Source organism: Pezoporus flaviventris, unplaced genomic scaffold, assembly GCF_033815535.1.
Source record: "Pezoporus flaviventris isolate CSIRO_AGI_PZ_B2104156 unplaced genomic scaffold, CSIRO_AGI_Pfla_v1 ptg000070l, whole genome shotgun sequence".
In the NCBI taxonomy this organism is placed as follows: domain Eukaryota; kingdom Metazoa; phylum Chordata; class Aves; order Psittaciformes; family Psittacidae; genus Pezoporus; species Pezoporus flaviventris.
In genome coordinates, this window is record NW_026892618.1 from 3,300,411 (window position 1) to 3,326,181 (window position 25,771).

The 25,771-nt window shown below is 39.9% G+C and overlaps 1 protein-coding gene across 4 annotated transcripts in view; it reads left to right on the plus strand.

Annotated features, from left to right (window-relative positions):
• ITPR2 (inositol 1,4,5-trisphosphate receptor type 2) overlaps positions 1-25,771 on the plus strand; it is a 255,174-nt gene that overhangs the window by 57,721 nt on the left and 171,682 nt on the right. For 3 of the 4 annotated variants that reach the window (XR_009746719.1, XM_061472136.1, XM_061472139.1), the window contains exons 10-19: positions 6,504-6,548; positions 15,373-15,527; positions 16,858-16,957; positions 17,106-17,266; positions 19,491-19,632; positions 20,409-20,567; positions 21,511-21,683; positions 24,206-24,325; positions 24,429-24,614; positions 25,211-25,462. Coding sequence is in view for 3 of the 4 variants with exons in the window: in XM_061472136.1 (XP_061328120.1) it covers positions 6,504-6,548; positions 15,373-15,527; positions 16,858-16,957; positions 17,106-17,266; positions 19,491-19,632; positions 20,409-20,567; positions 21,511-21,683; positions 24,206-24,325; positions 24,429-24,614; positions 25,211-25,462 (1,493 nt within the window). In the remaining variant the exon portion in view is untranslated. The remainder of the gene's footprint in view (positions 1-6,503; positions 6,549-15,372; positions 15,528-16,857; positions 16,958-17,105; positions 17,267-19,490; positions 19,633-20,408; positions 20,568-21,510; positions 21,684-24,205; positions 24,326-24,428; positions 24,615-25,210; positions 25,463-25,771) is intronic. The other variant, XM_061472137.1, reaches the window with a different exon arrangement.

The following is a 25,771-nucleotide window of genomic DNA, read 5'->3' on the forward strand; positions in this document are numbered from 1 at the left end:
GTAGAAATTTCAGTAATGTCTAAAACATTCATCCGTCGTTATTTCTGGGAGGACCACTGAGGTACTGATGTCTAGAATATAACCCTTAGAGATGAGGATGTTTTTTCATATAGCACATCTTGGCACGGAGCTGCTGAAGCTTATACCGAGGTTATGGCCCAGCATTCAGGTTAGGCTAAAGGATGCCTTAAGATATTTTTCTTTTGACTTCTTCTGCAGAATGAGATATGGCTGTGTGAGACTGAGGAATAGGTGTCAGTGGGTAATGAGGTTCTCTGCCTTGGGTCACAGTAGAAGCAAAGAGATTTGCCAGTCACCACCCTCTCCTGGCTGAACTAACATAGAGCTACATGTTGCAGCAGCTCCAGCTTATGCTGGTGCTATGTGGCCTTTAAATCAGTAGTGATTAGGCATACCAAAGCACTGGCCTGCTGTTGCTTATATAGGAGCCATCAAAATGACCTATAATATATATATGCCATCAAAATGATCTGTCCTTTCTTCTTATGAAAAGGGTGAATGGAACAGGAAGATGTCGGAGCTGATTCTCATTCCTGTTTTTGATTAGCTGATAGTTCCCCCATGCAGGGATGTCTGTCCTGTCCACGTCACAGTGCTTGTGCTACATGGTGAGGCTGAAGCAGACAAAAAGATTCAGCTCTCCCAGTGCTCCCTGGAAGCTCATCTGGCCTGCTATGACACAGCTTGTAAGCAAAGCAGCAAAACACAGTACTGAAATAAAAGGCCTTTAAAGATTTTCAAGCTTTCTGCAGATGATGATTATCAGGAACTTTGTGCCAATGCTGTGGCAGAGTTTAATGGGGTTTATCAAGGTAAAGTCATAGCAAGTCCTTCTCCGACAAGTTAATAAGATGGCAAAAGTCCTTTGAATACCACTGAAGTCTTTGAAATTGTGCAGAAGTCCTTTGGATTTATTGAAAGCTAATCAGTATGACATTAACAAAGAACATAGCAAGTCAAATGAAGATGAAAGATTTGAGAAGTGGATTTTCTTTTTTCATTTGTGCTGGCTTTTTTCCCCCAAAATACTTGCCCTTGTTGAGATTTGGGTAACAGGCTGTGCGTTAACAGGCTGGTTTTCAAATGAAGTGGGAACTGTTTACGTGTGTTGAATTAGATCCTTTTATTCCTTGTCTGTCAGGGTTTCCTTCTTAAATGCAGATTTTAACCAAGTTGTTAAAATGCTCATTTAGCTGAAATTTGGCAGTCTAATTCTTTCTCTGACGAGATGGTTTAAATATTTTTTACCTAGTTAACAAAATTTGATTAAAATCAGCATGGGTGTTTCTTTCCCCAAACCCCTCTTTCTCCTTCTTAATTGAGTGTCCAAAAATAACTTGTTTTGGTTCTCTTCTTGCATTCCTCAAGAAAGCAGCATTTGGTATAAATGTGAAATTCATAGAGACATAGAATGGTTTGGGTTGGAAGGGACCTTAAACACCACTTAGTTCCACCCCCCTGCCATGGGCAGGGACATCTTTTACTAGACCACGTTGCTTGAAGCCCTGTCCAACCTGGCTTTGAACACTGCCAGGGATGGGGCATCCACATCTTTTCTGAGCATCATATTCCACCTAATCTAATCTCCCCTCTTTCAGTTTAAAGCCAGTCCCTGTTGTCCTCTCTCTACATGCTCATGTAAAAAGTCCTTCTCCAGATTTCTTGTAGGCCCCTGTCAGTTGCTGCTATAAGGTCTCCCTGAAGCTTTCTCTTCTCCAGGCTGAACCACCCCAACTCTCTCAGCCTGTCTCCATAGGAGAGGTGCTCCAGCCCTCTCACCATCTTCGTGGCCCTCCTCTGGACCCCTGGACCCACTAAAGCAGGTCCATGTCCTTCTTATGCTGGAGAACCCAGGCTGGATGCACTACTCCAGGTGGGGTTCCACAAGAGTGGAGTAGAAGGGGAGAATCATCTCCCTCGACCTGTGGGTCATGCTCCTTTTGATGCAGCCCAGGACATAGTTGGCTTTCTGGGCTGTGAGCGCACACTGCCAGCTCATGTTTAGTAATTCCAAGCTGTTTGTCTGCAGCTGTTGGACCTTAAAGCATATCTTACTATGCGAAGATGCAAAAAGCAGGAGCATCTCCCATATGAAGACAGGCTGAGAAAGTTGCGGGAGAAGAGAAGGTTGTGTGGAGACCTCATAGCAGCCTTCTGGTATCTGAAGGGGGCCTGTAAGGATGCTGGGGAGGGACTCTTCATTAGGGACTGCAGTGATAGAACAAGGGGTAATGGGTTCAAACTTAAACAGGGGAAGTTTAGATTGGATATAAGGAAGAAGTTCTTTACTGTAGGGGTGGTGAGGTACTGGAATGGGTTGCCCGAGGAAGTTGTGAATGCTCCATCCCTGGCGATGTTCAAGGTCAGGATGGGTGGAGTCTTGGGTGACATGGTTTTAGTGCAAGGTGTCCCTGCCTATAGCAGGGGGTTTGGAACCAGATGACCTTAAGGTCTTCTCCAATGGGTTGGAACTAGATGATCTTAAGGTCCTTTCCAATCCTAATGATTCTATGATTCTATGATTCTATGATTAATGTGATAATGAGAAGTTGTCCTGCTCAACAGTAGAACCTCAGGAGACTGTGCACTGTGAAGTCTTGAAAACTTCATAACTTTGACTAGCTTTAATCAATAGAGATGTCGTATTCAGATTCCAAGACAAGTTGAGGTTCAAGATACTTCCTGTGAACTGTATTATGGAAATTTCATTTGTTGATACAGTGGTACTTATCTGTTCATGGGGTCTTAGCATAAGCAAAAGCTCATGCAGCAGCTTAAGTCAGTGTGCACTGTTAGCCTGTGTTTGTAAAACCATAATGTCTTCCTCCATGGTGCTATGATGTGAAAGAAAATTTGATGCGGTAACCCCATTTTCTGGAGTTTAGGAGATTTTATACTGGAGATTGTGTAGAGTTGGGTCTGGGTTCATATGTATAAGCAACTGAAAAAGGTGAAGTGTCTGTGGTGCCATAAATCATTGTCATTGGAGCTGTGAGAGCTGATTACCTTAGCCTTGCCCAACTGCAAAATTCCCACCTATCAGCTGTCCCACCAGGTGATAAAGGATGAGCACAACTGCTATCAGGTGGCTGACTCAGTACTTCACTGATGCGAGTTCTTCTTTGTCCCTCCCTAGTTGTTGTCTACTAATGAGGTCTGTGTTACTTGATGTAGACTGCACCTTCCTTATGGCCGTACACCATTTCCCATTTACTCAGGTGATTAGGTTGTATGGGCAAGTGTTGAAATAGTATGGTAAGTCTCATGAGCTTGCCATAACATGAAATTATTTTAGTGTCTTGATATTGCTTAGTTTTCAGCCATGAGGAAGCTGAACCATCATTTTGTCATACCTTTTTCTTTCCCACCCCTAGAAAGGTAAAAATGTCTGTATCTAAGTTTGTTGAAAAAAACAAGAAGCAGAGGATTAGGATTTCTGGTTTATTCTGCATTGGAAAAGAAGCTGTTAGAGACATACTCTAAAAAGATAAGATAATGAAGCTATTACAATAATGATTTGTATAAGCACACTTGCTTGAGCTCTGCAGTTCACAATGCATCATATTCTTACTATGTATTAACTGCATGCACCTTCCAGTGGCGTTCTACAGAAATATTCAGTACTGTATTTAAGCTACACTTAAGTAATAGCATATTCATTGCAACTTCAACACAGCCAATGACACAAAAAAGCTTGAAGGCTGTTGAGCTTTAGTGGGTCCCACTTTAGTGCAGAATTCTTTCTTTCGAAACACCTGCAAAGAATTTTACTTGATTTCATTAGCAACAAGGAAAAAAAAAATTTTTTTTTCAAGCTTTTTTTTTTTTTGCTTTGGAGGTTTATTGAACAACATGGTGGTAATCTTACATAAATTGGAAAAAGCAACAGGTTTCTGAGTGTTAAGACGGTCACTGTGTTCTTAGCTCATTCTGCTGTACTTGGATGTTGAAAAGGACTTGGAACTCGGGGTAATATGACATATGTGATTTATGCTCCTCTACCTGGAGAATTTAGTATGGGATAATAGCTAATAGTCTGATTTTTCAGAGGTGCTCAGTACCAACAGCCTTAGCTGAAATGAAAGTGACAGCTGCTCAGCACAACTGAAAATGGGGCCATGAACATCAGCCCTAAAACTGCAGTCCATCGTGTTTCTGGTTTAATGTCAGCATCTCAGAACTTTATTTAAACAGCATCTTTTTCAGTTTTATTATTTCTGCTACAGTAGGGCAAGAAAAAAATATCATAAGGATGTACTTCATTTTTCATTTGAGCCTTCTGTCTCACTCAGCCTCAGTCCACAAGTGAACTATTTTGGAAATTTCAGGGCAATCTGTTCAGTCATTTTTAAAGTAGGCAAGAAGTGGTGTGGGAGAGAGGTTTTCCTAGTTTCTCCTGTTGTTGCTATATTACTTTTTTTTTTTTAAGCATCATTATATTGAAAGCAAACAGCTGAAGAATAGCAGAATTCAGGGCTCAGTTCATACTAGGTGGGCAACTGTATTCACTCAGGCCCTTCAGTGAAGCACTATACCCTTAGTCCGTTTGAAGATCTTGTCCTCAGTGCATGGTTCTCTATGCTTAGTCTAGTGACAAACCTGAGATAACCAGACTTTTTCTTCATGTGCTTACAACCAGCAGAATCTGAAGGTAGCGTAGAATTTAGCTTTCTGTATCTTCTCTATGCCTGTGCTGAACGGCCACTATGTGTGGCTGTGACTAAGGAGCACTACCTGATAATTTTTGCTGGCTCTCGTTGGATGACCAAAGGTAGAGACCTCAGCTTGGCTGTTTAGAATGGGCAAGTAGAATTATTTTGAGGTGTAACAAGTATGATGGTGAAAGAAGTGTGAGAAACCAAAACTATATGAAAACAGTTACCATATATGTATGGGTATATGTATGTACAGTTTCTAGTTGTTGTTCAGCGTTTGTCTCCCATTCATGTTGCTGGCACTTGGAGCTAGGAGGCTGTGTGAGAATGTCATGGAGGAGCAAAACGCAACATTTGGAATAGGTACAAATGCAGGGATGCAAGCAGGCTCTCTGAATTAGATTTATGATGGTAACACAGTGGCTAAAGCAAATACTGAAATGAAGACAGGAGAATAAACCTTTGGTCATTTGCATATTAGCACATCAAGTCATGGCACAGAGGGGAAGGTATTTTCAGCAATTTTAGGAATATCTAAAAGTTTTCCTCCTTTTGTCAAGCTCATGAAGCAGGGAGGAACTGGCTTTTTTGGGGTAAAGGGATAGAAATGATACAGTATTAATAAAAACCTTATAAACTTAATAAAAACTCTCCACAGTAGTTGTCTGTGTAATGTTAGATGTATGGTGATGTGATATTGAGAAGTTTTACTGGGGTTTATTCAGCTTGCAATTCACTTCTGGCTCTCTCACACTGGCCAAATTCAAGCCAAGAAAATGACTGTACTTATTATAAAATGTACACATGCTGTCATTGCTTAAGAACTAAATTACATTATATAACTAATAATTTCACCTCAGCATTTCCAGTGCTTTGACGGCATATCCTGTGTCAGGGAATATGGTAAATATTGAGGCAAACTTGTTTCATTATGTAAGTCAAACCTTGAAAGGTTTCATATGCAGCCAGTGTGTGGGTGTATGTGTGTTTGTTTATTTGAGTATGTATCTGCCTACATAATCCCTCATCTTCTAGTCTACATATTTCCCTTGTCATAAGTAAAATCATATTAACTACTGTTAAATAGTAATACTTTACACTTATTATTATATAGTGTCTTTTATCAAAGTTTCTCATTCTACTTTAGTTATTAATTAATGCTTGATAATCCTGGTATGACATGAAAAATATTATCACCATTAATAATGATTAAACAGACTCACAAGGCAATTAAACACTTGTCTACAGTGGCACTACCATTCCTGCTTAAAGTTGTATTTATTCCAAGTTCACTGTCTTCCTGTAAAATCTCAGTAGACACGAAACATGTTAGCATTATCTCAATCTGTCTGCTTAAGGTCAATGCTGGAAGTGGTTGCTTGTGTATGTGTGGGTGACTGTAACTTGCTGTGTTTAGATTAGTAACTATCTGTGCTTTCTTCATCTTTCTTTTTGGTTTTGGTTATTTGAGATTCTTCTCTTGAATTAACAAGCTTGATTGCAAGATGCACTTTTTTAAAGTGAGGACAGAGACAGTCAGAAATGGACTTCATAATTAGAATCATAGAATAGTTCGGGTTGGAAAGGGCCTTAAGATAATCTAGTTCCAATGCCGCTGCCATGGACAGGGACACCTTGCACTAAACCACGTCACACAAATGATAATAAGAGTATAATTCTTACATTCTTGTTCTCATACTCGTTCTAAATATTCCACTGTCCTTCTATAGGGTAGATACATAATACAGAACTGAACCAAATCCTATCCAGCAGTTCTGAAATGTCCAAAAGCTATCAAGACAGTATTTGATTTCTTTTCTTTTCCAGCTTAACCCACACTATCCAGAAGGTAAAAATGAAGGAAAAGCTTTGGTAAGTGGAATTTATATGTTACGTATGATCTGGGAAATACTGTATCTTTAACCCAATGCAGCCAAACGTATGAAAATCCTTCACAGCTTTCTTTTTGCTTACGTGTCACAGCTGCTGAGATTGTTTTCCAGGTCCTGTGTAAGCTAGCGTGCAACTCGGAAGTGGCATTACAGAATGTTTACCCTTGTGTAAGGCAAATGATGGGAAAGTTACTCAAATTCTGCATCAAATTGGCATTAATTGGAAGCTGATCTGCTTGGTGACTGCAGATATGAAATACATTAGTTCTTCTCAAATCAGATGTATTCATGGCAAAACCCACCACCCTTTTTAGCAAGGAAAACAAGGGACTAGCAAGTTTGGTTACTTATGTGCCAGTACCAATTCAGAGGTTCTACTTGTGGAGATAAGCCCCTCTGGGTCATGTTTGTCAGCCAAGTATGGCTCTAAATCTAGGAATATGCTGGGACTTTTTTTATTAGAATCATAGAATAGAATCATAGAATAGTTAGGGTTGGAAAGGACCCTAATATCATCTACGTCCACCCCCCCTGCCATGGGCAGGGACACCTCACACTAAACCGTGCCACCCAAATTATTCAGTATTGCCTGAATTGAATTACAGGTGAGCAGATATTCAGGCACAGGCTTAGTCTGAGCCCTGCCACCCTTCAGGCAACTCAAGGATGACCTCTTCACAAGGATCCAAGTTGTCCTTGCTGCAGTGTGGATGGGTTGGACAAAGGCCTTATGCACTGTGCTAGAGAGCAGCAGCCTTTGCCTTGTACTGCATCAAGAGTATTCTAGCTAATTCTAGCTAACAAGGCAAGGTCAGACGTGTTGTAGTTTATAAGGTGTGAAGGAAGTGGAGTTAAAACCCTGGGGAAACTTTATTGTTACTGAGACAACAAGTAGCCCAAAAAAGAATAATTCCTCCATCAAATTCATGAGGTCGCCTTGAAAACGCTGAGACCTGCTTTGAAAAAAATCAGTTTAATTTCTTTCTGTTTGCCTTCTGGCTGTTGTTCTTTAAGAGGACACATTTTCAAGTCTTCCTCTGCATGGGGAAGAATTTTTTATTTTTCATGAAATGAAACCAAAGATTCTTACATAATTACATGCCTTCAGGACTACAATTTTAATAAAAATGGAGACTTTTGTAGGAGTTGGCACCATCGGTTTTCCATCTTCCCGGGTGCTTGGTATTAATGGCAATATAGCAATAACAGCTAAGCTGTCTAGAGAAATGAGAATTCTTTCTCATGAAAGTACGAAGTTCCACCAGTTGTTTCTCTTCTGTATTGGAATGACACTTGAAGCCTTTGGAGCTTTTGAATACAAATCAGGAGAAATTCTAGAATACCTTAGTGAATAGGGTGCTTGCCTGGAAGTGCTTGGGTTCATGCTCCTGCTCTCTGAACATTAGAGCTTGTCTTGTAGGCATGGATCTGAAGTAACATTGTCACTCACATCATGATGGTACTTCTGAATCAAATCTCTAGGTTATTCCCTACTTAAGACACTACAATTTGCAGAGCAATCTCAAAGCATCTAAACTTGTATTCTCTTGGATGAACATGAAAAGAATCACACACTCTGAAATATATCTATGGGGTTCTAATGTTTCATGGGTGCTCAGTCCAGAAAATCAGATTACAGGTAGTCTGAAGTAAGACCTATAAATACATGTATGGGGTAGATGTTAGGCCCTTGTCACCAAGGATCCAATCTTATTGTTCCACACTGTAGTGTTTAGATGTAGTATAGGGTTTCTACTTGTAGCAATTCCAGTTCATCTAAATAGTTAAATATTACCTGGACTGGATAATGAAAAAACGCAGAAAAGTAACCTGAACACAAATGTTAAAGGTGACTTCTCTAACAGTTTGGCTTAATCCACCTGGGTATTTGTTTCAACTAAAAACCCAGATGAGATAAATCAGATTAGGCAAATACTTCCAATGGAAATTAAATCAAAATTTGTTGATGATCAAAACTGATGTCCCTGAAAATTTTAGCTTACTCACTAAGCATTTTCTTCTGAAAAATGTTTTGTGAAAGAACTCCTAACAACGTTTGGTAACACCTCCGTGTCAATCTAAACCTGCAGGCACGTTGAGCATCGCAGAAATCCCTTTGGATTCTTCACCCCTTTATAATCTTGTTGGAAATTAGCATTAGCCAGCAATGGCTATTTTAAGCTTTCATTCTGGCCTTGAGCAACTGAGCAGAAAAGCTTCACGCCCCTGTGCAGGAATTTCTTTTAAGTTAGAATGATGCAGTAGTTTGAATTATTCCTCAAAGGTACATGAATCTTATAATCTTTGGAGTGCTTTAAGGGCCAGCTATGTCAGTCTTGTATCCAATATGCACTTAACCTGGAGCACACCGGCTGTCTTTGCTCCATGGTTTTCATCTAGTGTTTCTTCTGATAGGTGACCACCTGATTAACTGTAAAGGCATCTTCTTGTTCACATTTGAAGCAATTACTTTTGAAATACTGTCTGCAAAGTAAATCTGCTCTAGAGGGGAGGTGGAAGTAGACCTACCACAGCAAAATTTGAAGCCTGAGTAGCAGGACAATGGGAGATGCCTACTTGAATCCTTCCAACTGAAGGGAGAAACTGAGCCTGCAGCCTGTGCTTTGCTTTTCTCTGCTAGTCTTTTGGATAAAAGGGTATGAGCTCCTTATATATCCCCTGGGTTTTAAAGGTGGCAGAGCCACCTGTGTGTTTCATGCCAACCCTTAACTCTTAAATGTGTGATAGGGCTCCTTTGCATGTTCGCTGCCTGGTTTACAAGTCCTCATCACAGTTGCTTAGGCAACTGAGCGTTAGGAAGCAGCAGTGGAGGTTTTTCTGTGGTGTAGTAGTGGGCATAGACACCTAGGTTCTGCCTAGGTGCATCTTTTCTGCCTTGCCTTAAATGACACAAAAGGCTGAAAGGCTTTTGGCCCCAGAGAACATAAATATTACTGGAAGTCATTAGAACTTTTGTTCCCAAGCATTAAAGCATTGTTTGGACTGCAATTTACTGCTCATTTATGGGCTGTCTTCTTAAGAATCCAGCCAAATTGTCTTGTGAAACATTGCTTTCATTTCTGGTAAAATTTGGCCTTACAATAAGTTGATTAATATTCTTTATACATATTTTTCTCACATATAAACTCTAGAAGATTTTTTTTTTTTTAATGGGGAGACCTTTCTGTGATTTAAAGGCGTTATCAAAAGAAGGCTTCTTCATCTCTTGAAGTCTAGGAGATTGTAGTGTGTCATACATCAAAACACAGTGCTCTGTGTTACAGCTCCCATTAAATTTGAGATTGGTGTATTTTATGCTGCAAAGTAGTCTATTATTTCTAATCAGAAGAATGCTATAAACATTGGGGAAATGTCAAGAGCAGCTGGGAACCTGGCATTTGTTAGTGCCTTTGTATTAAAGGCTGTCTTTGGATAGGTACCTTAACATTTTTCTGCATTTTCATGAGAGTGCACTAATCCTAGCTAGCTCCCAACTAGCTTTTATTGTTGATATTTTTCTTAGGGTTGAGACTGGTATACATTTACTTTTCTTGTAAAGAAGTTGGACATCTTCCAGATGCAATTTGATGTATCTCCTTTGACTTCTGTTTATCTGTGTTTGTGAATTCCAACCAACTCTGCAATTCAGAGTTCTTTTTCTTGCTTCCAATCCAGGTGATTATTTTTTTTTTCCCCTGATAAACATTGTAAAATCAGTTTTTGAAATTTATTTTACCTTCCAGCAACTAAGTTTGTTTAGTTAAAATTTTATAATGTGGAACTCAGGTGATGCAGTTTGAACAAGTAGAATGGGCTTGGGGAATTTATTGGTTTTTTTTAAAGGCTTGGTTAGGAATTAACCTGGCAATAAACAATCTGATAAAAGTTAAAAGGGGGGGGGGGGGGGGGCACAAAGAAAAATAATCAGGTTTAAAATGGCAGTGTCTCTGCTTATATAAAGCCAGCAGTCAGGCCACTTGGGAGGCCGGGGGAGAAGGGGAGACACAGATGCCGGCCCGTTATTATTATTCTGCTGCTGCACACAGGTCTGAATCAGCTCTGAAAACGCATACATTGTTTCTTACAGAATGTCTCTGGCTCCTAACAACAGAATTGCAACGTGATGTCTCTGCTAAAAATGCAATGACTCACAAATGAGTCAACACTGAAGGTGTTATAGGAGGCTAACTGCTGTGCTGTCTGCCAGGGCTTCCTAACATGCAGGAGCAAAGGCTGGCCATTAATTTCCTTGATTTTCTTGTCATATAGAATGTTTTAAAATCAGTCTAACCTATGGAGTTCTGCTCGTGTTACTGCTCTGTGAAAATGCTGGTTTTGTAAGAGCTTCCCAAACTGGGTTAGGATATTGAAATACCACATTGTACTGGATTTAACAGGCGTTTTCAGAACTCTGGCTGCTATTAAATTTAATTTCTGCTGAAATCTGTAGTGCAGCTTAATGTATTCATTCAGGAGCAGGGCATTATCCTTGTCTATGCCACAAGAGGTGTCTTCAGCAATTGGAATTGTAGATTTGGTTTCTAAAAGAAAAGGTATTTCAGGCCTGTCATGTTTTTATATTGCTTTTTACAGTTGAAATGAAGGCCCCTCCCAAGCACAACTCCATGTAAATCTCCCAGAATTTAGGTGTGATACCCAGTTTTGTTGAATAAGGGGGATTTGGGGTAGGTCACAATTACTAGCAAAAGAGCTGTGAAGAAGGGTTATCTGCTGGGCTACAAGTCTCATGAGAGACGAGTCTGATTGTACCTGATCATTTTGTCTCTGATTCCAATATGGGATTTGTGTCCGGTTACATTTGTCCTTCAAATTGCAAACACTGTATTATGTGTGTGTTGGGTTTTTGAAGCTTTTAAAATCAGGACGGTGCACTGCAAATCAGCGGTGGTAGCCCAAAGTTACAGGCTTTATTGTGAGCTTGGATCAGGATTTTCACTCCTCACCAAAGTGGTTGGTTATTGTCACTAACTAGGACTCCTCCTTTGAACTCTCAGCCTTTGCTTTCCCAGATGAGTACCTCCTGGAAGAGTGCCCTGACTGCTGGTCAGTTCCCTCTCTTGGTGAAGTCCCATTCTACATGTGGGTAGTGTGCTTTGCTTTACTGCTGCAGAATGAGGTTGGTCACTGGGGGGCCAACAGCCTTCTTGTTTGGTGGACACTTAGGTTTCTAGGCAGAGTGGGCTGATTCCACTCTCTGTATCACCTGGTATTTGGACCAGGTCATTTGGAAGGTGTAGGTCCAGCTCCTGCCAGGCAGAAGGGGATTTGAATGTTCATTTCCTTCATCCTTGTGAGTGATTTAAGCAGTGCATGACAGAGGTGATTCCACCTTCCTCACTTTGGATATTTATCTGATTTGACTTGCAACAGTCTGTTTGCCAGTAGTTTGGGACATCAAAACCATTTTTTTTTTCCTCACCAAATTTACTATTTCCTAATGTTGTTTTACCCACAATTCTTGCACTTCTTCTCTACTCATAGCATGTAATTCACTTGGTTTTCTTTCCCTTTTTGAAGAAGCCTTGGGAGTGCTTTCTTTGGCCGTCACTGACCACATTGCCAATATCCTTGAAACTGTTAATTTGCTTCCTTTTCATACTGCTTTAAGTTGATTTTTATTTTCTCTACATTTGAGTCCCTTTACAGTTCTTTATCTCCCTTCTCTTCATTTAATCTGGTTTTGCTGGCTGCATCAGCTCATAGGCCATTTTCTTCCCTGGGCAAATGTCATCTGTTCTCATCTATTAGGAATACAGTGCTTCTCCTGAGCTGATCATATTGTCTAATTAACTTGAAATATTCTAATACTTTCACTTCTTTCCACATCCTCATTATAAACTCATCTGCTGATTCAATAATGGCTAGGTTAAGTGCAGTTTCTTATGGCTGCTTACTAAATTAATCACAAGAAACTTTCTATGTGCAAGTGTGTGTGCATTCTCCTTCTCTCTCACACACAGAAGCATATGCACTCAGACATAATTCAGATGTAAGTATAATTCCATGTATGTTCATATCTAACTAATGACAGTATTGCTTTCTCTCATGTGCTCCGTGTATGTAAGTTGTCTTCAAAGCTGTCAAGTTGATGGTGACTTCCTGTTGCATGTTTTTTTCCAAGACTAGTGCTTAACACCAGTAATCCAGGTTGGTTTGTGAGGTATGTCTGAGATCCTAAAAATACATTATGAGGAGAGTTCTGAGGTTTGTGCTGGAAGTACTGTACTGCTTTTGTGAAGGTCTGATTTTGCACAGCTAAGCTTTGCGTTGCGGTTAGCAGTGTTGCAGACACTGTCTTGTCCTCTGTTGAAGTGATCTTTCTTTTTAGACTGAAACCCAGGTCTTGCTCCTATGCCAGGTCTGGTTTGACAGCTAAGCCTGGTTGGCAGGATTTAGGCCTGGTGAACGAACCACGTTGCTCAACTGCATGGATGCAGTAGTTGGTAGACTAGTGAGTGGGTGAAACTGCAGGATGAACTTCTCCACAAAGCTAATGGTTAGCATGAGCTACTAAAGCACTGGAGACCTGACTTTGACTTTACTTCCTCTCATAGAAACATGTGCATAATGAGTTGTTGAGGGTGGTCAGACATTATGTCAGGAGTGAGTATGACAGAGCAGAATATGGTTTTATATTAATGGTTTTATATTTTGGTCTGTATTTTTCCCAAAGCCCCAGGGGAAAAATGCATAAAATGGTGAAGTGTCCTGCCTTTTTGTATACCAGTCTTTACAGTTTGGAAATTATAGTAGAGTGGGTAGTTCCTGGGAAACCCTAACTAGATTTGAATGTAAGTTATGGGGAATATCAGCAAGTCTGAGTGCTGTAAGAAACTCTCCTGTGCTATTCACTCCTTTACAGACCTGTTGAATTTTAAACTGCTTTTCCAATTTAAATTTAGGAAATAGATTTTCATTTGATGTTAGGCTGTGACTCATGCCTATTAAGCTGTTAAGAGGATTCTCTTATAGTTTGCCTGCCCAATTCGTGTCTCTTCCTGAATATGTAAAACAAAATATGTAAAGAAATGATAAAAAAATTGCTATTTTCTCAATCCTCGCATACAAGTTTAGCTTTTTGTGTGATTTTGTCTAGTTGTGGGATGTGGTAGGATGTGGGGACTGACAGATGAGTTTACTCTTGTGTGAAACACAGGAGATGGTTGCCCTTTGTCTCAGCAAGCCTTCCTCTCAAAAACTAGTGACAGTTCTCTAGACTAGATAAGCATAAGAAAAACTTCTGAGATTATTTCTTCCTGTTTTTTTTTTTCCTACTGCTTCTATCCTTGATAGAACTAATGGAATGGAAAGCTGGCATTTTTTTAGGCTTGCTAATGAAAAAATGGATGTTATGGAAGGACTAAAAAAGTGCCTTGAAATTAGATGATAACTAGCTATTTTTTATGTAGTTTCACTCATCCTTGATTTGGTTGCTTAATCTCAATTGGCAATATGAATAATCAAAGCTCTGCCCTTGATTATCCCTTGAGGTTTGGTTTTAATCAAGGTACTAATGCAAACTGAGTGCAGCCTAGCCTCTTTATGTTGCTTTGTACATCTCCTCCCTAGTGGTGCATTATAAATCTTTATAATAGTATTTCAGGTTTCCAGTGTTTAATTTTTCTCTTTGGCTTTTGTCATTCCTCTTTTCCTCTCCCTCCGTGATGTTTTGTGTACATGAAGGGCCCTGGGCTGCCAGTCTCTTAATTGGTTATTAGTCTTTTGTAGTATGTGTAACTCAACACCCCAGAGGAGCAGCTTTTACTTATGCCAGTAATTCTGTTGGTTGCTGTGTGATTATGAGTAGAGACTCTGAATTACTCCTTCAAGCAAAGATAGCTGCTTAGGGATGGTAGCATTTGGAGTCTGTAAAGACAAATGGTAGGATTTGGATTCCGGAAAGACAAATGGTAGCATTTGGAGCCTGTAAAGACAAAGGTATGTATGTAACTGAAGATGAAGATGGCTGCTTCGTGGTGCTGGGTCACAAAATTCCCATGGACTTTCAGCAGACAATGGGAGGAAGATCATCATCACCTTAGATTTGCATGACAATACACCGTTGTTGTGGCAACGCAACGCAACTTTGTAAATCTGTCACTTGAAAGTTAGGCTCCCTCGAAGGGAACAAGCTTCTCCAGTTGCGGTGGGCAAACTCAAACCTATGTTTGGTCCAGTTTCCGATGCATTATCAGCCTGTGAAAATTTTCCTAGCTGCTACTTTGTGTTGTGCCCCATTCCAATAGCAAGCTGATCTTAGTGGAGTAGATACTCTGGCTTTTGCTGTTTGGAAAGTGTGCTGCTGTGATTCTGGCCATGTAAGAGATAAAAATGAGCAAACTTAAAAAAAAAAAAAACAGTGGATTTTGGCAAATTGCTTACTTTTTTAATCCCCTCCTCCTTTAAAAAATCAAATTTTCATTATTCTCTTCTTTTAACTTTGGCCCTTTCCAAATGAGCACTGTGTAGTTACATCTGTTGGGAGTGAACAGGTTTTTTGAAGTTGGAAGTGTCAAGTAGTAACGTATACTGTACTGCAGTCTCTCTGTAGCTTGTGACCTGCTGTTGTTATAATGACTGTCTGAGACCCCATGTGCCTGGGGCAAAGTGCATCCTTTGTGTTACACACTCCGAAGCCAGCCATGGTACATTCTTACTAGAACGCAAAAAGAGAAAAAAAAAAAAAAAGAAGTACAATTCAGATATATTGCTTGTCTGCAAGGTAAATGGTGAATTTATAATGGGCCCTCATGCAAGCAAATATAACCCTTGTGCCTAATCAGCAGAGAGACGGCGACCTTCCTGCTTCAAAGAAGAAACGCCAAGCAGGGGAGAAGATTATGTATACTTTGGTCTCTGTGCCACATGGAAATGACATCGCATCTCTCTTTGAACTGGATGCCACCACTCTTCAGAGAGCTGATTGCCTGGTTCCAAGGTAAAAAAAGAAGGGGGGGGTGGGATGTGTAGAAGGCAAATAGTGCTGCATTGGCAGGGTTCCTTTCTAGTATTATGCAGGTGAGTAAAGCAGAAAAAATCAAACACAACCAAGTATTATCCTTCAGTTAAAATCTGAGCCGTGTTCATGGATGTGCGAGGGATGTATAAAACTTGGTACTGCTGAGTAAAAGAATTATAAGGATAAATCAAGTGACACCTAAAAAGAGTCTGTGAAGAGAAAAATTAGGGGCATAATATTGCACATACGAGGACAGAATTGAGCCCTGTGCACTGCTTGAAAAACTGTACTGCTAATAGATCTAACTGAATTGTTCCTAGCAAAATAACGTGTATGGTAAACTGGGCATCACTTTCCCTGACAGATCATGATGCCACTGAACACATTTGCTATTCAAATGAATTCAGCAAGTGGCTTCTGGGTTTTAATTGTCAATACTTGAAATTTCAACTGTGGTGTGTTGCTGAGATTGGCTAGATAAGTCACTCTGCGTAGGTTGTCACTGAATGGGCATGCAGACACTTGGGGCTAGTTGTTACGAGGGTGGATTTTAAAGCGGGGTACCCGCAAATACTGATGTATGCAGCTTTGAAGTGTATTTGCTATGCTAAATTTTGCCAGATAATTTGCTTACTTGAATACTCAAAGCCCATCAGCATGAAAGGGAGAGTGTGAATGAAGACCACTGTGAATATATTTAAAGAGCAGAATTCAATTGTAATTGATTTCTCAGCTCTGCTTTTTGATAATACCATAGATTATCATATGGAAAGAATTTAGAAGAATCTCATGTCTGCTCCTTGTTCACTTGATTTTCTGTTGAGAACTGGTACTGTAAATGCTTGCTCCCTTGAACAGGGGCTTGTAGATCGTAATGGTGAAGCTGTGAAACCATGGTCAGTTTTACTTTTGTGCTATGACAGCTTGAAGAGGCTCATTACTCTGCAGAAAAAAAATTAGAAGAAAAGAATTGGTTTTATTCATGAAATGCATTTCTATTCAGATGGGATTTTATAACACCTTTATTTTCAATTTTTTTCTTTAAAGAATATTTTACTCCTAGGCTTATATAAATACTTAAAACCAGCATTCTGCATAATTGTAAGATGCTGTTTTGTTCTTGTTGCAGCTCTGTTCTGGGTAAGAAAGGAGGAAACAAGGGAAAGGGGTGCTGCAGTATCTTTCGTATCTCCCTTATCCTTTTATTACGAGTGACTGGTGTGACTCGTGCCCTCAACTCTCATGTCATGGTTGTGTGATGTATTGCATTCCACCTTGCCCACTTGCTGTTTGCTTTGTTCTTCTTTAGGAACTCCTATGTCCGACTGAGGCATTTGTGCACTAACACTTGGGTCACTAGTACCAGCATTCCAATAGATACTGATGAAGAGAGGCCTGTGATGTTAAAGGTAAGCACATATGTCTTGGGGTTGAAATCCAAAACTCATTCCTGAAGTTTTGTTCTGGTGGTCTCACTTCTAACATATAAAATATGCATAATAATTAGGATAAAGGTAAGAGAATTGTTTGCTCACATTAAAACAAACACTATTCCAGATTGGGACATGCCAAACAAAAGAGGACAAGGAAGCTTTTGCCATTGTATCGGTTCCTCTGTCTGAGGTCAGAGACTTGGACTTTGCCAATGATGCAAACAAGGTTCTAGCATCAACTGTTAAAAAGCTGGAGAATGGAACAATAACCCAGAATGAAAGGAGGTTAGTGAGTTTTATTTTTTTCCCTCCTAAATTGGTATTTTGTTACTCATGACATCACAGTAATGGATAATTTGGTAGTATCTGTGAAATTGGGAGAGGACATTTCAGTGCTATGAGTGCTGGTCTGGGGTTAGATTCCATCTCTGTCAGAGCATCCTTGCTGCACCTCAGGCTGGTCAGTGTATATCATCCGTAAAATGAAGGTAAACAGCACTTCCCCAGTTCACCGGCCACATAAAATAGCCCCAGCTCCCTGGGCAAATGCAGAGGTGTTTGTCTTAACTTCCTTTGATAACACACTTCTGAGCTGTAATATAGAGGTCCACTGCATTTGATTCTCATGTTCAAGAAAGCCAAATATATGGTGGGCAGCAGGGTAGGACTCTTCATTTGTGAGGACTTCACTGTACTGCACATTCATGCTGCAAGAAAAGTAGAGAAAAGTCTCAGAGTGATCGAGAAGCTGCCCCAATTAGTCCCTTTCTTTTCTTACTTTTTTTTTCCCTGTTCTCTTTTCCTATTTTACATCATTTTGGTGTTTACCTTTGTATTCATCAGTGTTTCAGCTGTAGTGCTATTAAAATGTCTGTTCTTCACACCTGCCCCTGAATTAAGGGATTTTGCTGCACATTGTAGCCAAATATATCCCACTGCTGGTGATTTAGTTCCCTACTTGTTTTCAGCTGTCTGTGGTTAAACAGAATGTTAGACAGCATCTCTGGCAGTGTTAATTTGTAACTTCTTTTCCACCGTTCATCATACACAGCGTTTTGCTGAAAATGTTCGGTTTTGGTGCTAAAACTGAATTTTTGCTGTCAGTTGTCAGTAGCACTTAGACCAGATGGTTTAATATCAGGCTGAGGATTTATAGTAACAGGCAAATCTATAATGGCTTGGGTGTTGGTACTCAGCCTTGAAAAGCTGATGGGCCATGTCACGATTGAGTTGAACCAGAGAGGGATATGACATAATCAAGGTGTGACACTTGTCTATTAACGTTGCACTGCTGTGTTACTGCAACCCAGTGTTATCAAGTCTTGATGTTGGGAGTTTGGTTTAATACATTCATAAAACATTTCACAGGGGTTTCAGAATAGTGCCATTATTTGTTTTTTCCTGTCATTTCCTTTGGGAAAAACCAAGCAACTCTTTTATCAGTCTTACCACCCTCCTGCTTAGGAAAGTAGGGGTCCCAATAGTTTATTCCTGGTTGCTCCATCCTGCGTCTACCTTTACTACTTCCTCTATAGGGGGAAACCTTGCTGTTCTCCACCAGCGGGCTGAGATTTTTAAAGCTAAAGCTCACTCAGAGGGTTTAGCTGAATAACCCAGCCCTCTTGCGGGTAATGGAAGCTTTGTGTTTGGCTTCCAGAGATGACTTTGAAAATCTATTGGGCATCTTCCAGCTGCTTTCATAGCATGCCTACAGGTTTAGTAATTATAGACTACATGCTGTCCAAATTCAGATGATGCTTCCCCAGGGTAGGAGACATGCTGGGTTTTGTTTGTAAAATATTGCTAGCTCTTCTAATGGAGTTTCATTGAAATCTGTGGTCATCTGTACTTCTTTCCGTGCATGCCTGGCAAGGTACATTAGTAACAAGGAGGCAAGGTCCACTTTCTTTTTTTCATTTGCATTTTTATTCTTTTTGGTTTCTCTGAAGGTAGGATGGAAGGTAGGATGGAAGATGCCTCTGTCCTTTTTAGCACTTCTGCCAAGTCTTCTTTTGTGTAGCAAAGAGTGAAACAAATATAGTAATTTTTCAAGAGTTTCTTAGGTCAGTAGGAAAATAGTCTAGTGACAGAGTGTTTTTATTCCTCTAGGAAGTCCATCCTCTTTTTTTCATGGACCCATTTCTGTGATAAAGCATAAAAATCCTTGGTAGGCTATGAAACTCTGTCTTTCTACTGTTCCTGGGCCTTGAGGCCAGATTGTATAGATTTTGGTTTTCTGAATACTCTTCATCAATCCAGCATCTTGTATTTTTCTCCCTTTTTCCCCTCTGGTGGTTATTCAGTGCCTTGGTAAACATCTCTGTGATGGATTTAAGCTTCTGCTGAGCAAAGGTCTGGAATCCTTAAGTACATGCCAAACTTAACTTTGCAGTGATTGAAGTTCCATTGTGCTAGATAAAGCTTGCACTAAACAGTGACTTTCTTTCTTAATGAATCCCAGAAAGTGTTGAATGATTGTCTGTAATAATGATTTGTCTATTCATTCTAGGTTTGTAACCAAGTTACTGGAAGATCTCATTTTCTTTGTTGCTGACGTGCCTAACAACGGGCAGGAGGTTTTGGATGTGGTCATTAGCAAGCCAAACAGAGAACGACAAAAATTAATGAGGGAGCAAAATATACTGGCTCAGGTATGTCTTACTGTATTAATAACTTGCTTTAAAAAACAGATTGTAGGACAGAGTGATTTGAGAAAATGTTCTTCTTAGGTAACCTTGCTTATGCTTTGTTGGATTTGTGTCTGGTTGGATTGGATAGATGTGACATTACTTAGTCAAGGCTCACCTCTTGGTCTGCGGATCAGATAGAAGCACAGGGGGACACAACATGTTTGATGGCAGTTTCATGTGATTCCAGTAACGTTTAGGGCTTTGATAGCAAATTCTTTACAAAGTTTGCAAGAAGCTTGCACCATGGTCCCAATCCTGCAAGAGTTCACCATATGGGAAAAAATTCTAATGCCCTTATGGATTGCTGGCCTTTTTTGTATGAGGGTCAACTTGCATGTAAATGAAAATTAATATTCTCTTTAAGTAGCCTACTGAAATTAAATAATTAAAAAAAAAAAAGGAGAAAAGGATGAGAATGGACAGCAGCCAGTGTTGTCCTCCCTTTTCATCCTTCATTTGCCTAAAGTTAAGGCACTTAATAATGTTTAAAATTGTGAAGAGGAAGCAATATCAATCAAGTTGACAGGAAATGTAAAGTTAAACACAGAAAGCTGTAATTTCTGAGATTGTGCCTGCTCCTCTCTTCAGTCACAGTAGGTAACTGCAGTGATTCACTTCTGACTTTGGTCAATAAGGCCCTTGTGCTGGTCCTGTCAGAGCACATTTTCATTGACAGCTGTAAGTTAAGCAAAAATCTGGGTTTGATTTTCATTCTTAGTGATTTTGATTTCGAACAGATATTCGGCATCCTCAAAGCTCCTTTTAAGGACAAAGGTGAAGGATCAATGCTGAGACTTGAAGACCTAGGTGACCAGAGATATGCCCCGTACAAGTACATGTTAAGATTATGTTACAGAGTTCTCAGACATTCCCAACAGGACTATAGGAAGAACCAGGTCAGTGGTATTAAAGATAATTAATTTTCCTCCTGATTCCTACAAGTATATATCATGGGTTTGACATCACTCTCTGCACTTACAAGTGGTAATGGTGAAAGGACTGGATTTTGTGGAGGTTAGTAGTAGGAAATCGCTGTAACATACTGCCTCATGTTGAGGAACGGTGTTTTTGTTTTGTAAGCATTTGTATATGAATTGAATGATCAGCAATAAATATCATAGGTTCACCTTGTACTTTTCACAAGCTCAGACCAAGACTGGGGTCCACTGTTTCATTTATGAGCTTTCTGTTATTAAAATTATGCTCTTGGACTCTGGATTATAAAGTGGGAAGTCTGTAAAACTGTCTGTTTCTGTTGCTTAAATATTTGTAGAGGGATGGCAGTGAATCAGACCAGAGGTTTTTCTGTCAGGTAGTCTGATTTCCCAATTCTGGAGACTCCCTGTGAGCAAGAGCTATTTCAGAACATGGTGTCTAGTGCTTTGCACACTGCAGCAGAGAAAAACTCCACTAACTTTATAGGGCTAAGGGGACTAGAGATGAAAGATGGAACTGCTCTGTATGTCTTCTTTGTTTTCTTTCTAATGCTTTACAGAAATATTTCTGTCTTTGGAGGGAAAGGAAGACTCAGCAAAGAAAGTTTCTTAAATGTTATAAAACCTTATGTTTTTTCATTTTAAAACATTGCTTGCCATTGCTTGAATTTTGTATATGTTTTTATGGATTCATTTTTTTGGCTTATGAAAGAATAAGAGACTTAGTCATCACTGAATCTGTTTCCGGGGAACATATTTTTGGTGTTCATATGTTCTTCTGTTCATGCCAGTTCAGAGAGGAAAGTTTTGAGGGTTATTGTTGCTAATTGAGCTGGATGCTTCTGGTTCTAAAAGAAAAACATTGCTGCTTACCAGGTCATCATGGGAATTTTCATTTTTTCAGGAATATATTGCTAAGAACTTCTGCGTCATGCAGTCCCAGATTGGCTATGATATTCTGGCAGAAGACACCATCACAGCTTTGTTGCACAACAACAGAAAGCTGCTAGAGAAACATATCACGGCTAAAGAAATAGAGACGTTTGTTAATTTACTCAGGAGAAATCGAGAGCCAAGGTTTGAAGTGGTCCACTTAACATTCTTGTTCTGTATTGATAGGCTTTTCTGTTTGCAGTAGCTGTGAATCTGCCTACTATTCATTGTTTTGTTTTTCCCAGCTTAATTTGTTTTGACCTGGCAGACAAAAAACCTACATGTATATGCATGTCGTGCTAGAAAATATCAGAGCTAAATGCAGTTCTTGGGATTTGACCATATCTGCATTTCAGAACTAGAGCTCACTGAAAAGAGGGTTTATACTTTACAGGGCATTTTTGAAAATTTGCGGTTAGTTCAGATTGGAATAAAGAGAAACAAATGGAAATTTAACTTTCTTATAACTCTGCAGCTCCTCTAAGAAACTGCCACTTGTGTTGGTTCCCCTGGTAATAGTCTTAGTGCAATTACATGGATGTGATTTTTTCTAACCTTTTATTAATGCCAGTTTTCCTGCAGGTTGCAATTCCAGGTCAGACCTGAAAGGGGCCTAGGTCAGTAAAGATCCCAGTGAACATGTGTCCTAGACCAGATCTTGTTCCCAATGAAAAATTCTGGCCTTAACTTTCACTCATTTAGAAATTTTTTTATTAGCTTTAGGTCAGAATATAAAGGAAATGTATGTATTTTCTTATTAGATTTTCAGTTGTAAAATTACTGAAATAAACAAATCTAAGAAATTAATGTACTGAAGGCCAAATAATGTCCCCTATAATTGTGAATACCATTTTTCTGTTAGCGATTACGGATATTGGTCAAGGTCCTGGTGCTTCACTGCTTCAAATATTTTCTAGATGTCTGCAGCCGTTTTGCCTCTCCCATGCTAAGCTCTGTTGGATTTGATCAGTACTAAGAGGAAACTATATGAGAATCAGCTCCTTCTCAGTGCTGACGGAACCTAGTGTTTACTGACAATCTCTGTCACTTTCTTCTTGTGGTAGAGAATGTCACAGTATTTGTTACATAACTACATTGTGCCACTGCTGTGTATTCACTCCGTTAAGGCTGAAGTCCAAGAGCAATAAATGCTTGAAAAATGCATCTTGCCAAACGGGTGCAGTCTGAACAGTAAAGGCTTGATCTTACGATGGTTATTTTCATGGAGAGTCTTGTAGATTTTGCAGCACTTGCTTGTGTGAATAAGAATTGTGGCAGTATGCTCTAAAATGCATGAGCTCAAAAATTTAAAACCTTCCTGCATTTTAACTCCAACTAGGTAACTCCCCAGAATTCTATGTAATTATGTGCCATTTACTTAATGTCATGTTTGTGATGCAATGTTGCTGTGCACTGTTAATTACCTGTTGTCACAAAGCTTCATTTCAGTGATGGATAAAATTGTTCCTAAGTGTACCTTAAAAATGCTTTTGGTGCTCATCCCTTGCAGTTCCCAGACTTCAGAAGGGAGTATAGTCTGTGCTAATGCAGAAATGATTTTCTGATTCCCTCTGGTAGGATGATCACTTACTGAGGTTCAAACTATTGGATCTTTGAATGGCTGACGGTAGTAATTTTTTTTATGTGGATTTCTAAGGAAGTGTAGTATATGATCTCTGTGTGCCTGCTTGTACCTGCTCCCCCACCAGCTCTTGAACCCCTTGCCCAGTTTTACCTTCCTTTGCTAGAGGAGTGGCAGGCTCAGAGATACTCAGTGCCTACAGATGTCATGAAAAGAAGCTACATAGAGGGAACAGGCCTTTTTTATATGCCAGTGAGGCAAAGGCTGCAATATGGACTACTGTTAATAGACACAGAGGAATGCATGAAAGTGGGACAGAAGCAGATACCTAATGAATGTCCCAACTGCGAGGAAAGCCTCAGCCTGAACCTTGTTAAATATCAGAAGACCTAAATTTGAGAGACAAATTTGTGGGAGACTGATTTCCATGAAAAGATTTGTTATTTCTGCTTTACTTGGAGTGACCTCCTTGAATACAGAGGACCTGTCTTCAGGTTCTGACAGATCTTCACTCATTGTTGGCTGTGTCACTTCAGAGAGTTTAAAAGGTATAATTAAACTGAGGAGGTATGAACTCCTCCAGTGCAATGGAGTTCATGTGAAGGCACATGGCTATCTCCAGGACAAGTTACATCTCCGTGCTACTTGCATTAGGGAGGTAAATGCTACCTGATGGGGAAGATGGGTGAGAATGTGTACTTTTGCTTCTTATTCTCTACAAGGAAGAGAGCCTTCAGTAGAGGTCCCTTGCCAGCCAAATTTAAGACAGCCTCAGGCTGCTCTTAAGTTCTGGCACAAGTCTTTGGCTTTTGATTTGCTGACAATTGTCAAACTTGGGATGTTTTTCTTTTCTCTCCCTGACTGATCATTCAGAACAATTCAGGCTGGCTCTTAAAGCTATTATTCATCTTTATCTGTTGTGAGTTACAAAAGTATGAATCAGCAAAGATCGTGTGTTGATGAATTTTGTGATATATGCTCCCATGAGCATATTAGTGATGGATATTAGAGATTTCCTCTGCAATGTTTCTGTGTCATATTTTAAGTTTTGTCTTCTGTTGTGTCTGTGGATTTTTGAATGCAGATTCTTGGATTATCTGTCAGACCTGTGTGTATCTAACACCACAGCAATACCAGTAACTCAGGAACTCATCTGCAAGTTTATGCTGAGCCCAGGGAATGCTGACATTCTCATTCAGACCAAGTGAGCATCCATAATCAGAACATACTTTTTTGTTGCTTGCTCTGTTGTTATGAATTTGTAGCAGTTTGCTAGTGGCTCCATTGTGAATGGTTTGTGTTTGCAGGCTGGTTTCAACACAAATGGACAACCCCTTGGAATGCCCAGTCATCTCAGATGACATTGATGAAGAGGAAGTATGGCTTTATTGGATTGACAGTAACAAGGAGCCTCATGGCAAAGCCATCAGGCATCTGGCTCAGGAGGCGAAGGAAGGCACAAAAGCCGATTTAGAAGTTCTTACCTACTACAGGTGAAAACCTTCTTATTCAAATGGAAGAAAATGTAAACTTGATGCTGTTCCTATCCAGTTAATTTCCCAGTATCAAAAAAGGAAGTTGAGTCATGCCAGAAAGCAGGATTAAAAGTTTGTTTCAAGATTTTCCTTTAGGAATCACAATCTCTGCTGTCTATTCCAGACAAATCTTGAGTTTTCTTTGCTCACGACAGCTCTTTGTGTCTCTACCATTTCACTTCTTCTCTTTTATTTATCGGGCTGTATTGTTGTCCTGGAAGCAAGGCATGCTCTGAGGAAGGAGTGTCCTGTGAATTAGGGGGGAAATGGGATCATGGAGCAGGTTGAAAACAAATAGTCCGGATGCTTCAGCCTTCTGTTGAACAATGCTTCCCTTCAGTTTCAAAGGGAGCCCAGTCTTCATGGGGGTTGGAGCCTAACATTACCATTTTTAATGGCAAGTCGATCCCTTGCTTAGCAAAGTCACTTTTGTTACTTTTTTAGGACTTATATCAGAAAGGCTGACACCAGGCTTTTAAAGTGAGAATCTGTTGTACGTTGCTCCATTTTCAACTGATTTCTTTGAATACCATATGTTATTACCTTTTATTAAGGTACCAGCTGAACCTCTTTGCAAGAATGTGTCTGGACCGCCAATATCTCGCCATCAACCAGATTTCTGCACAGCTGTCGGTTGACTTGATCCTACGATGTATGTCTGATGAAAGCCTCCCTTATGACCTCCGGGCTTCATTTTGTCGGCTAATGCTACACATGCATGTGGACAGGGATCCTCAGGAATCTGTGGTGCCTGTCAGATATGCCAGATTGTGGACTGAAATTCCTACGAAGATCACGATTCACGAGTGAGTTGAAAGTGTTTCAAGCTGAAGTACAAAAGCATTTTGTAGGGTTTAGTCTCAGAAAAAATGGTTGTAGATATCTAATGTTGATGCGTACGTATGTGAAAAGGTATTCATTTGCAGAGCACAGAGCTATTAATTACTGTTACTGTTAGAAACTTCCATGGGTAGCTTTACATGGCAATATTTCAATTTCATTTTGCACTGTGTTCTTATGGGGAACAAGCTAGGGAAAAATGGTATGGCCATTCCTCAGACCAACAGAACTTGAAGTAATCCAGTTGTGCCTAACATAACAGGTTTGTTAGGCTA